Genomic DNA, 13,382 nt, shown 5'->3' with positions numbered 1-13,382 from the left:
GTTTTTTCTCTCTCTCTCTCTTTCTCTCTCAATATTTAGAACTAGTTTTCGATTCCTGACCCTAGAAGTAGCCTAAAGGTTGTGACACACCAAGCTGACATCAATGAACTAAAGCCGGCTGTGTTTTGCCTCACACCGGCTGCGTCTAGGCCAAAAAGCTTTACTTGAACACCCCACAAAGACTACATCTGACTGCCAACTATGCGTTCTATGCCTGCATGTAAGGAAATAACTGTCTATATCAGCAGGTATCATTAGTCTATATTCGTCATTCAAAACAGAAAAACCAAAACTAGGACTGCAGATCTACAATCCGTAAACAAATCAGCGCTAGCTTACCATTTTGAATCATGCTGATCACTTTGTCCATTCCAGGCAGCTCGTCATGTTATCATGAAATATTCACGTAGGCTATTGGAAGCTCTGGTAAGATGACGTAAAATTAGAAAAGCCTTCTGTCTGTGCCGTCTTGACCTCCTAGCTGGCTTTCATCACTCTCGCTTTTATATTCTCTTGCACTGACTTGTTCGCTAAACTAAACAGCCAATCAGTGTGATGTCTCTCACTGAAAATGCTGAATCGGGCAAACTCCCGCCAACATGAGGCTGACTAGAGGTGACGTATGGAACACAAAAACTAGCACGACAGACACTCACCAACGGCCTGACGTTAGCTAATGGATGAATATCGGCTTGGTGTGTCACAGACCTCAGGAAGGAGAGGAAAGGAAAACCTTTACTAAGGCAAGGAGATAGTCTTGTGCACCTGTCCCTGTGTATTCTCTCTCTCTCTCTCTCTCTCTCTCGCTCTCTCTCTCTCTCTCTCTCTCTCATGTGCATTCATTAATATCAGTTAATTGCAGTTTTTTTTTTTTTTTATTGCCCTCTCTGAGCTCTGGTATGCATTAAACCAGCCGTGTATTAGAAGTCTGCCATTTTCCTGCACATATCTTCCCTCATGAACGACTCTTCGGGGACGTAGGAAAGGCAGTCTGGCGCGTTTAATGCTGGTTAGTTACCCGAGTGCGCGCTCGGAACCCCATTCTCCACCCTTGATGAGCCACTGTGCGTGTTCGGCTTGTAGAAGAGCACATAAAGTAGTGAATAATACCTGCTCAGGATAACGAGTGCTCTTCACTATGTTCTGCCTCGTATTTTGCTCTGCAGTTTGGTCATTGAACCATAAAAGGGTTCTTTTGTGTCTCTGTGTTTTCTAGTTAATTATTTCAAATAGCATTGCTGCCATTGAGGGTTGTGTGTTGTATGTGGTCTATGAATATGATATATGGTTTTTCATGTTAGGGTGAAATATTAATATCATAAAAATAGAAAAACAAACATCCTTGAATATTTATATAATCATTTTATTTGGTTAAAAAGCATATTTGTGTTTTATGAAGGCATGAAAATGTTTATCGGCGTTGAAGAGCTGGAAATATCAGGAAATCTGAAAGTTTGTGCAATTTCAGTGTCATTATAGTATTTATTAATATTTTAAATTAGTTGTTATTTTATGTTTTCTATTGTCATTGTGATTTTAGTTTAAATTTTAGTAATTTTAGTGTTTTTATTATAGTTTTTATTAGTTTTGTGTTCATTTTTATTTGTTTTTCTTTTCACTTAACGTTTATTTAAATTTAATTAATGTTATTTTTTAAATGTTGGAGATTTAGTTAAAGGGCTAGTTCACCCAAAAATGAAAATTCTGTCATTTATTACTGACCCTCATTCTACGCCTGTAAGACCTTCGTTCATCTTCAGAACGCAAATTGAGATATTTTAGTTGAAATCCGATGGCTCAGTGAGGCCTTCATAGCCAGCAATGATATTTCCTCTCTCAAGATCTATTAATTTACTAAAAACATATTTAAATCAGTTCATGTGAGTACAGTGGTTCAATATTAATATTATAAAGTGACGAGAATATTTTTGGTGCACCAAAAAAACAAAATAACGACTTATATAGTGATGGCCAATTTCAAAACACTGCTTAAGGAAGCTTCGGAGCATAATGAATCAGCGTGTCGAATCATGATTCAAACTGCTGAAATCACGTGACTTTGGCGGTCCGAACCGCTGATTTGACATGCTGATTCATTATGCTCCGAAGCTTCCTGAAGCAGTTTGACTTGATACAAATGGAAGTCTGCCGCAGAAATCTACATAAAATTATTTGTGAAAATCCTTATGTAATTCACAAGGGGAAAGATCATGCAAATTCATTGGTGAAAAATTGTAGCATTACTGATTTGTGCCTTTATGGCACAAGAATCATGGAAGATATGTTATCTGGTCTTTAATTTTCCATCAGTGTGATGATATTTGATAAGAATAAGAATCCCAAGGCAGTCAATTACGTCACGACTGAACGTGTTCTGAATACACATATACAATTTCAGTAGATTTCCCTGTTACATCTGTGTGCCAGTTTGATATCCTTCATTATGCCATCAATCATACCGTCCTACTGAGGAAGACATTAGTGCAGAGAGAGAGAGAGAGAGAGAGGTTCTGGTGTGAGGGTCACCTTCATCCACGAACAGCTCAAGGTGATCCTGTCATGGCCTGATTAATGACTCACGGTCTGCAGAACACAAGCAGCTCAGAGCCGCCTCTGCACATAAAAAAGAACATGCACATGTACAAAGAACAGCCAAACCTGCTTTACATCACTTTCAATTGTCTACTAAAGAGCAGTGATATTAACCTGAGGTGACTGCAAGCATGGCTGCGTAATACCTTCACTAGAGGGCACTATTGGATTGTTTAATGAAGACACATAACAAGGCGTTAAGAAAATGTGCATACATGATTGATGCACTTCATACTTGCAGAAATTACAAGCATCTAAAATCTAGCATATGTGAACGTGCATCAAATGTGCTATTTTAGCTGTTTATTACTGATAAACACTCTAGGATATGTGTGTTTATGTGGCAGGACTTCATGCATTAAAATTGGCAATCTGGCAGTTAATTAGGAAGCAAACAATGCATTTGCTTTGCATGCATATGACAATGGGATGGGTGGTGACACTGTGTGCCTTCAGGTGCATTCAAGAAAAGTGAAGCTAGATTCTTTTTGGTGTATTTTTTTTATTTTATTTTATTTATTTATTTTTGTTATCATGCAACCCACCAAATGCAAAGTGCTGCTACAACATGTGAAATGATAGAATAAGTGAAAATTCTGTGCATTAATGGCAGTAGTTTGCTTTTCATAATGGTTTATAAGCAATTTCTTATGCTCTTTTTTTCCCCCAAAGAAATCTACATTGTTCATTTAGCTTTTCAGTTAATTAAAACCGTTATTGGTGATGTAGCATTAAAATATTCTTTGTTATTAACCTATTTTATAATTTTTTTTCTTATAAATATCTTTTTTTTTCACATTGGAGTAAAATTATTTTTAAAAATCGTTATCCGGTAATTACGTGAGAAAAGGTAATGCAAATTCATTGTTGAAAAACTGTAGCATCCTCTGGCCTCCATTTCACATTTTATTTTAACACATGTCTTTAATTTTCCATCAGTATGATGATATATTATACTTAAAGGGTTAGTTCACCCAAAAATTAAAATTCTGTCATAAATTACTCATCTTCATGTCGTTCCACACCTGTAAGACCTTCATTCATCTTCGGAACACAAATTAAGATATTTTTGATTAAATCCAAGAGGTATATGATTCGTCCATAGACAGCAATATAATCAACACTTTCAAGGTCCAGAAAGGTACTAAAGACATCTATAAAACAGTCGACGTGACTGCAGTGGTTCAACATTAATTTTATGAAGCAACGAGAATACGTTTTGTGCACAAATACAAAACAAAAATAACAACTTTATTCTTACGCAGGTGACGTAGTAAACACAGTAAAGGCTTCTGTATTTACGTCCGAATGCCGCCTCAGTATTGGCCAAAGCTGCACATGTGAGCAGCACAACGCATGCATGTGCTGTTGACGCAGGAGCCAGCCAATAATGAGTCGGCGTTCGGACGTAGAACCTGGAAGCGCTGAACGTAAACAATTTATGAGAATGACACAGAAGAGAAGATAGTGTTGAATATAATCATTATTTTTGCGCACAAAAAGTATTCTCATCGCTTCATAAAATTAAGGTTGAACCACTGCAGTCACATCGACTGTTTTAACGATGTCTTCTGGACCTTGAAAATTGATTATATTGCTGTCTATGGAGGAGTCATATACCTCTCGGATTTCATCAAAATGATCTTAATTTGTGTTCCAAAGATGAACGAATGTCTTACGGTTCAGAATTTTCCTATTTGGGTGAAGTAACCCTTTAAGTACAAAATAACTCTAAATGCTCATCACTAGTTATTACATTTAAAGGGATAGTGGAGCCCAAACTTAAAATGCAGAACATAAAAGAAGATATTTTGAGAAATGTTATTTTTGTGCCAATAAAAAAAGTCAATGGACTCTTTAAAATATCTTCTTTTGTTTACCGCAAAAGACAAAAATGCATGCTAGATTGGAGGGTGAGTAAATGGTGAACTGTCCCTTTAAGCACATTTATTCGAAGCAAACATTCCTACTTAAGCAGTGAAAATGACCAAAGTGCTTGTCCTTAATATAGAATAATGTGAAATGGAGATGACATTCCTTGATTTTCCTGCATACTAACCCTTTTAAAGTGGGTGGGAATGAAAGTGTCTCATTAAAGAAAGTGATATTAAGTGGGTTTGACTGCAGTTTAACTCCCATCTACATGCACACAAGAACACAAAGCCAGCACTGTTTGTCCCTGACGCACCGTTATTCACCCCCATACTGATCTGTCCATCAGTGTGTGAAGGTGTGTGAGCTTTGATTTCTGCTGCTTGTCACCTTGTCTCTCTCTCTCTCTCTCTCTCTCTCTCTCTCTCTCTCTCTTTCGCTCAGGCCGCTGCTTTGCTTGCTTTATGTTGCTTTGCTGTGTTTTGCTTTGCTCTGCTGTGCTTGTGCTTGATGGTTTGCCTTTTAATCATATCCTGCTCTCGTTTTTGTTTGTTTCCTTCTTTTTTGTCATTTCCAGATTTGCATATCCATTCTTCCTACCTCCTTCATTTGCCTTTCCTTCACTGAGAATGGCAAGCGGGCATTCCACTGACAAATTCAGTTTTCTGTACCCAACAGACACCAGTCAGAACGTTAAGAGGTCAGTCTAGTGCTCAGCACCTTCCACCGTGTATGTGTGTGTATGTATGTGTGTGTTTGGGGTTGGGTCAAAGTTGATGTTCTGTTCACCCTGATGTGTGTACGTTTCCACCTGTTTAGACCTACATATTGGCTAGGCTATATGTCATGTTTCTCTCCTCTAGGGTTTGTTTGACCTTGCTTTGTTTAGTCTCAGAGCAGCACACAGCTTTCACCTGCTCATTTCTATTTTTGTACCTCTGTTCAAGCTTATTGAAGTCAACATGAAATTTCATTCACAGCTCTTGTTACTTTTATAATGATGATGTGGTGGATTTCAGACACACATTATTTTGTTATTTGTTTGATTTAATTGATTAGCTTCTGAAAAATGGCCATTATTTATTCAGTGTCACATGATCCTTTAGAAATTATTCTATGTTGATTTGCGGCAACATTTCTTACTGTCAATGTTAAAGGATTAGTCCACTTTCAAAAAAAAATTTCCTGATAATTTACTCACCCCCATGTCTTCCAAGATGTTCATGTCTTTCTTTCGTCAGTTGAAAAGAAATTAAGGTTTTTTGATGAAAACATTCCAGGATTATTCTCCTTATAGTGGACTTCAATGGACTCCAGATGGTTGAAGGTCAAAATTTTTAATTTTCAGTACAGCTTCAAAGGGCTTTAAATGATACCAGATGAGGAATAAGGGTCTTATCTAGTAAAACGATTGGTCATTTTCGAAAAATCTACAACTGTATATGCTCCACATATACATATTTCCACAAAATATCGCCTACTTCTGCTTTCCGAAAATGGCGCCGGTTTCATTTTTTCCACAAGTAGAATAGGACATACGGCTTTTTGAAGAATACTGAAAGCGTAAGCACGTGCAAGATGATAATTTGTAGATAAGACCCTTATTCATCATCTGGTATCATTTAAAACCCTTTGAAGCTGCACTGAAACTGTAATTTTGACCTTCAACTGTTTGGAGGCCATTGAAGTCCACTATATGGAGAAAAACCCTGGAATGTTTTCATCAAAAACCATCATTTATTTTCAACTGAAGAAGACATGAACATGTTAAATTATCAGGAAATACTTATCCTTTAAGAAATGTTTCTTAATGTTGTTGTGGAAACCGTGAAACATTTTTTTCAAGTGTTTATTTGAAATGCAAATTTTTTTTATAACATTAAATGTCTTTACTGTCACTTAATGCATAAATTTAATGCATCTTTGAATCTCTGAATAAAAGTACAAATTTCTTAAAAAAAAAAAAAAAAAAAAAAAAACACGGATCCCATGATAATGTAAATTTGTATGTTTATATTACAATAATAGGGCTGCCCCCTAATAGTTGATTCAGTGATAGTTGACGAAAAGAGGTTTAGTCAACTATATTTTAATTAGTCGCAGAAAACAAAACCTTTTTTTCTGTAAAGTCACACAGTCCGGTAACCTGGTCCATGTGGTAATTGCAGTGTCTCGGGCAGGAAATCCAAATGTTCACCTGTCATTCACTGACCTCAAATATAGCTTATCATTTACACATAACACATAAGTAGTAGCCTAACGTTAGCAACATGGCCGCTATTATTTGGCTCAAATCCAAGTGTTCATGTAGAGGTCACTTGCATTTTTTCCTGAAAACAGGGAAAAGAACTTAAAATACCCTGTCATTTTTGGTCATACAGATAAGAGAAATACATCATAAAGTTATTTTTATTTGTGTACACTCAAAACAACAACAAAAATAGTTCTTCTGAAAAAAAACAGAATGTGCTTTCTGCCGCCTTTCTTCTGGAGCGCGTCACAAAAATTAACCAAAACTCACTCAAGCATATGCCTCACATATTCTATACGCCTGAAGCTTGAAATGTCTACATTTAAATGAATGAACCAATTCAAATTCAAAAACAAATAATCTCTTGATTATTTAATCTGTATGATACATGAAATGGTGAGTCAGCATTGCCCAACACTGACTCAGAAAGCACTTGTTTACCAATAAATGATTAAAATGTTAAGTAAGTCTTCTTGCTGTTTTTTTCCCAACACATTCATAACTGTAATGAATGCGGACTCATGGTAAGATCCATTTGCAGCTTTTATTAAAGTGAGAGTGGTTGTACAGGCAGGGTCAATCAGGAGCAAACAGGAACAGCAAGGGACAGGCAGAATCGTGGTCAAGGTAAAGGCAGTGGATCGAGGCAGGCAGATATCACTCACAGGTCGGTGTACAAAGCAAGGGTCAGGACAGGCAGCAACGGGTCAATAAACAGGAAACAGGCAGGATCGGTAACAATAAACAGGCAGGCAATAAACACAGGGAAACGCTCGGAAATATCACACAGGGTAAACAAGACTTCGCGATTAGATGGTGTGAGTGAGAGTCCTTTTATAGTCCAGGTAACAAGCTGCAGCTGGGTGTGGTGATTAGTGAGGAGTGTGTGCATGGCTGTATATGGCGACAGGTGATTGGTGTGGAGTGAACATGTGACTGACAGGGAGAATTGTGGGAAGTGTAGTCCGGGGAGTGCCAGGAACAGACAGTGATCGTTACATAACGCCCCCCTTCCGGAAGGCACGTCCTCGCGACGTAAAAGGCACGAATAGGGAGGGAGGGTGGGTGCATTGGAGCTATAGCGGGACCATGGTCTCCAATGCAGGCTCCAGGGTAGCCACGGTGGATCAGGTGCCACGGGTAACCATGACGGGTCAGGTGCTACGGGCAGCCAGTGCAGGTAAGGAGTGCCATAACTCCACGGCGGGTCATGTGGCTCAGGCAGCCACAGCAGGTCAGGTGGTTTGGGCAACCACGGCAGGTCATGTGGTTCGGGCAACCACGGCAGGTCATGTGGTTCGGGCAACCACGGCAGGTCAGGCGGGTCGGGTGGCTCGGGCAGCCACAGCAGGTCAGTTGGTTTGGGTAACCACGGTAGGTCAGGTGGTTTGGGTAACCACAGTAGATCAGGTGGCTTGTGTAACCACGGCAGGTTAGGGTCCATAAAACGGCTATAATTGTTCAAAGGCCAATGACGGCAGTGGCCAGGCAGGGTGCCCACCCACAAGCTCCCAACCTGCAAGCTCCCCACCCTCAGGTATACTGCGCGAAGTGGCCGGTGGGGACTTGGGGATGCCAGCTGCTCGGACTGTAGTCAGTGGAGGATCACTCATGCTGGAACGCAATCCTCTCCGCTCTCGGACAGGACCAGCGACGTGACGTGATACTGTATGTTCAATGGGGACATGACGTAACTCGGGGCGATCAGCGGAGACGTAGCGTTGCTCTGGGCGATCAGCGGAGACGTGGCGTTGCTCTGGGCGATCAGCGGAGACGTGACGTTGCTCTGGGCGATCAGCGGAGACGTGGCGTTGCTCTGGGCGATCAGCGGAGACGTGATGTTGCTCTGGGCGATCAGCGGAGATGTGACGTTGCTCTGGGCGATCAGCGGAGACGTTGACTGGTGTTATTGTTATGGAGGCCGCCATCTTGTGAGTGTCCTTTGGCGCGGCAGCCATTACGTGATTAAGCGAGGGGTCGCATTCCTCCGCGACACAGGAACAGATGGTGATCGTTACAATAACCATTACTTTTCCTGGTGTGCTGTAGCAAGTGTTAAATATGCGCATGAGTGCTAATCTGCATTTAAAGGCTCAGTATTATAGTTTAATAGGCGCTTTCTCTGTGATGTAGTACAGTGTCAGCAATGTTACAATGTAGAACACTCTTTCCAATGTTACATATAATATTCTTTTCAGCCCTGATTAAATTAATATCATAAACATCCAATTGGTTGACTAATGGCTTAAATTAACGACTACTAGTCAATTAGAAAAATCTTTATTTGGGGGCAGCCCTACACAATAAATAGAGGTCTGATATCAGAGATCTTTACAACCTGTCGAGGTAAAACTGGAAACCCAATTCAGATGCTCCCTCCAGTGTACCAGAGTATGTCGCTTTAACCTTATTAGCTGATAATTCTGATTATGTTCAAGATTTACACATTTTTGATGCAAGGAGTAAAGTAATGCATTACAAGTAACATGCATAATGCAGTCAGATTACTTTTTGATGTAAGGAGTAAAGTAACGCATCACAAGTAACATGCATAATGCAATGATTACTTTTTGATGCAAGTAACGCATTACAAGTAACGTGCATTATGTAATCAGATTACTTTTTTGATGTTACGAGTAAAGTAATGCATTAAAAGTAACGTGCATTACGTAATCAATCACTTTTTGATCTAACAAGTAAAGTATCGTATTACAAGTAACATGCATAATGCAATCAGATTACTTTTTGATGTAAGGAGTAAAGTAACACATTACATGTAACATGCATAATGCAATCAGATTACTTTTTGATGTAAGGAGTAAAGTAACGCATTACAAGTAACATGCATAATGCAATCAAATTACTTTTTAATATAAGGAGTAAAGTAATGCATTACAAGTAACATGCATTATGTAATCAGATTACTTTTTTTTGATGTTACGAGTAATGCATTAAAAGTAACCTGCATTACCTAATCAGATTACTCTTTGATCTAACAAATAAAGTAATGCATTACAACTAGGGTTGCACGGTGTACCGGTACTACGGTAGTATCGCGATACTAAAGCTTCAAAATACTGGCGATGCCATTGTATTTTTCAAACGGTAGTATCGTCAGTACCGTAAGGAATGTTGTATGTGCGGCAGGTACACTTCAATTGAACATGCGTGCCTGCAAAAACATTACAAGAGACTGCCGTTGACTGTCTGCTGTGCCCTGTGTAGTAAATGCTCTGTAGAATTAGCGCCTTATTGTTTCCTGATGCTTCAGTTAATTTTGCAATGAGATAAAGTTGCGCTTGCACGTTGTTGTTGTCATTTAATCTGGAGGAAGGGTCTGAAATTCACTTAATTAACATCATAAAATCTTTATATAAGACTGAATTCTCGCAGTTTTCCGTTGCTCATTTGGCCACTTCTGGAAAAGATTAAATAGTTTGTTTCTAGAAACACGACAAACACGATTCAGACAAATGCAATTCCATTCATCAATAAGTTATAGCGGGTTTGCTCTCGGTTCTTATCAATCATACCAATCGTGATTTTTTAATTATAAATGTATTATATGTTTTAATATAGGCTACATAGCCTACTGCTCTCCAGTCAGGGTTAGATATTTCAAGATAGGCTGGCAAAAATGCTCCTGATAGTTCGTGACACGAGCAAGAGCGCTGTTTTTGTTTAGTTTCTAGATGAATCTGTTTTTGAACAAATTGGGCGAGTCACTGACTCACTAATCCATTCATTAAGAAAGTCATTTGCTTCGTTCCTGAATGAATAAGCCGTTTTGAACGAATCGGTTGAATGATTCATTGACTTGATCATTAACACTTGCTGCCACCTACTGGCGACTTTAGTCTCCCATCTAAAAGTAGGTCTATTCTATCATTTTTTACCATCTAAAAGTAGGTCTATTCTATCATTTTTTTCCGCCAACATTTTTATTTCTATATTCAAATTTTATATTTGAAACATTAATATCATAACATTATTTATGCAATTGTAATTGAAGTGTAAATGCATAAATGTTACATCGTAATGTCAGTTCATACAGCTTCTGTGCAGTGCTAAGATGAATTTTGTTTACAATGATTCATTTGATTGGTAATAAAAGCCTGTTATTCATTCTCATTAATGAAGTAGGCTATTCAGAGAAAAATCTGGTCTGTTTTCATGTTTTTTATGAAAGTTTGGTTCATTTTGTATACTGCATGGTATCGCGATACTACTTGGTATCGTGATACTTCAGCTGGTATAGTATCGTAAGACATTTTTATGGTATCGTGACAACCCTAATTACAACTAACGTGCATTACATAATCAAATTTCTTTTTTATCTAACTAGTAAAGTAATTCTTTACAAGCAACATGCATTGCGTAATCAGATTACTTTTTGATCTAACAAGTAATGCATTACAAGTAATCTGTATTACATAATCAAATTTCTTTTTGACGTTACGAGTAAAGTAACACATTACAAGGAGTTGTGTGTTATGTAATCAGATTACTTTTTGATCTAACAAGTAAAGTAATACATTACAAGCAACATCCATTACATAAACAAATTACTATTTGATCTAACAAGTAGTTTATAACAAGTAAAATGCATTACGTAATCAGATTACTTTTTGATGTTACGAGTAAAGTAATGCATTAAAAGTCGCATACATTACGTAATCACATTACTTTTTTTATGTTAATGCAAATTACATTATAACACAAATACATTTATTAAAAGTCAAAAAAAGTGACTGCAGATTAAGTATTTTCAACAACAACAGTTCCAGTAATAGTATGAATTGTAGCTGAAATATAGCTATTGATTCATGATGTCGACTATAGTGGACCGATGATTAATCAGAATTTTCTCCCAATCTAAAATCAGTAATTGGAAAATTTAACTGTGATGACTCATTAGATATTGCTTGATGCTACAACATTTTTTGTACCTGCAAGAGTCTCGTAGGATAGAAGGAATGGGTGGATATTCCGGAGCAACTTTGCATTTCTGACTGGCCATCAGCCATCTTGGTTTGAAGGGGAAAAATTCTACATACAATGGCTTGCCTCTTGGTGGCAATTTATAGGATGATGCACTAGGGTCCACTGTAGTGGTTGATGTGCAACTATGCAAGAAAATGCTTTTTAAATAGCTGTCCAATGTAGTGACCTCTATGCATGAAAGGGTATGGCAAATTGGTTTTACATCTCTAAAGCTTTCAAATTAAATGTTTAAAAAAATGGAAAGGTGTGAATTTTATTCTCTTTTTTAATCTTTAATATGCATTTAATGCTGCATAAAGTGCCTTGTGACTATTTGAATGTCATGACCTTGATCTTTCATACATGTGTTTGTGAGTGTGTCATCCACTCGCTCTGACGGGAACATTACCCTCTGACATATCACCTCTCCCACACACAGCTCCATGCTCACACAGCCTTCTCCCGTTTCCGTCGTGTGTGGCCGAGGTGCAAGGGGAAAGTTCTAATGCATAATCCTCCCCTATTCATGTGCTTTTCAAGGGAGATCAGATGCACACACATGCACAATGAGAGAGGGTAACACACTCTCACACACACACACACACACACACACACACACACACACACACACCATTTGCCGTTAGGATTAGATTAACCTTAGTCCCAGACAATCGATAACTAGTCCTAGACAATCACTAGTTTAGTCTCACAATGGAAACAGCCCTCTAGTGCTGTTTTTCTCATTTTTAACCTAGTTTCTGATTCTAGTTGAAGCCTTGGTGAATGTCCATCACTTTAGACTTTAAGGGTGCAAAATTATTTCAGACCTTTCAAGGAGCATGAGCAACAGGATATGGTGTCACACTCGAGGGCTTCTGTCTTCAATAAATAATACATTGCATGACACATAATAAATAACAAATTTAAATGTACTATCCTGCTTTTCTTTTTGATTCAAGTTTGTTTTATTTTAAACGTGTTTTGAGGCAAAATGAGGGCTAATTCACTAATAGTAACTTTAGTGCGTTTGTATCTAGTCTCCTTTATTTGTATGACTAGAAGTAAACAACACAAAGTGTAGTATGACCTCCACTTATTAGGTATTTAAAGGTAATATAATTTTTGGCCACCATATAAGTATCCGCTGATAAATGTTCATATATTGAATATGATCGTTATTATATGTCCTGATAAGAAGATTTGGGCAATTAAAGCAAATAATATATTATTTCCTTCAGCTGTGACACTTCAGATGTGCACTGTTCACCATGATTGTTTTGAATTGGTTTTCACAACAAAACCCACCCAATTGCTACGCAAAACTAGCCCAAATTATAGCCCAATCAAGTTTCAGGGGGGTCCCCTGGTAAAAGTCACGTTCTGGGGGGAGTAAAATTCATTTTTGGTGGGGTTCCCCTGGTAAAATTCACATTCCAGGGGATAAATATCATGTTATTTGGGGTCGTTTAAACCCGCGGACACGAAAAACAATCCACGGCAACAGTGTTAAAGTAGCCCAATTCCACAGGAAAACCACTGACTTGGCAACACTGGAAATATCATTGGAATCACTTTGAAAAGGAAAATAAAGTTACGTTTAACATGTGCAGATCCACAACAGGATTTACACATTCACATAAGAACATAACTTACTTGCATTCACGGTGTTCTGTACAACAGATAT

General features: G+C 38.1%; 1 protein-coding gene across 6 annotated transcripts in view; it reads left to right on the top strand.

The window, feature by feature from the left end:
- Positions 1-13,382, top strand: part of fam168a (family with sequence similarity 168 member A) — a 69,385-nt gene that overhangs the window by 26,004 nt on the left and 29,999 nt on the right. For 5 of the 6 annotated variants that reach the window (XM_067389928.1, XM_067389924.1, XM_067389929.1 and 2 more), the window contains exon 2: positions 5,042-5,164. The exons of the other annotated variant lie outside the window; for it this stretch is intronic. In XM_067389928.1, the coding sequence (XP_067246029.1) occupies positions 5,094-5,164 (71 nt within the window). In that variant the 5' untranslated portion in view covers positions 5,042-5,093. The remainder of the gene's footprint in view (positions 1-5,041; positions 5,165-13,382) is intronic. 6 annotated transcript variants of the gene reach the window in all.

The sequence above is a fragment of the Chanodichthys erythropterus genome, chromosome 7 (genome assembly GCF_024489055.1).
Source record: "Chanodichthys erythropterus isolate Z2021 chromosome 7, ASM2448905v1, whole genome shotgun sequence".
NCBI lineage: Eukaryota > Metazoa > Chordata > Actinopteri > Cypriniformes > Xenocyprididae > Chanodichthys > Chanodichthys erythropterus.
Note: the sequence above shows the minus strand (reverse complement) of the source record. Positions and strands in the feature narration are given on the sequence as shown.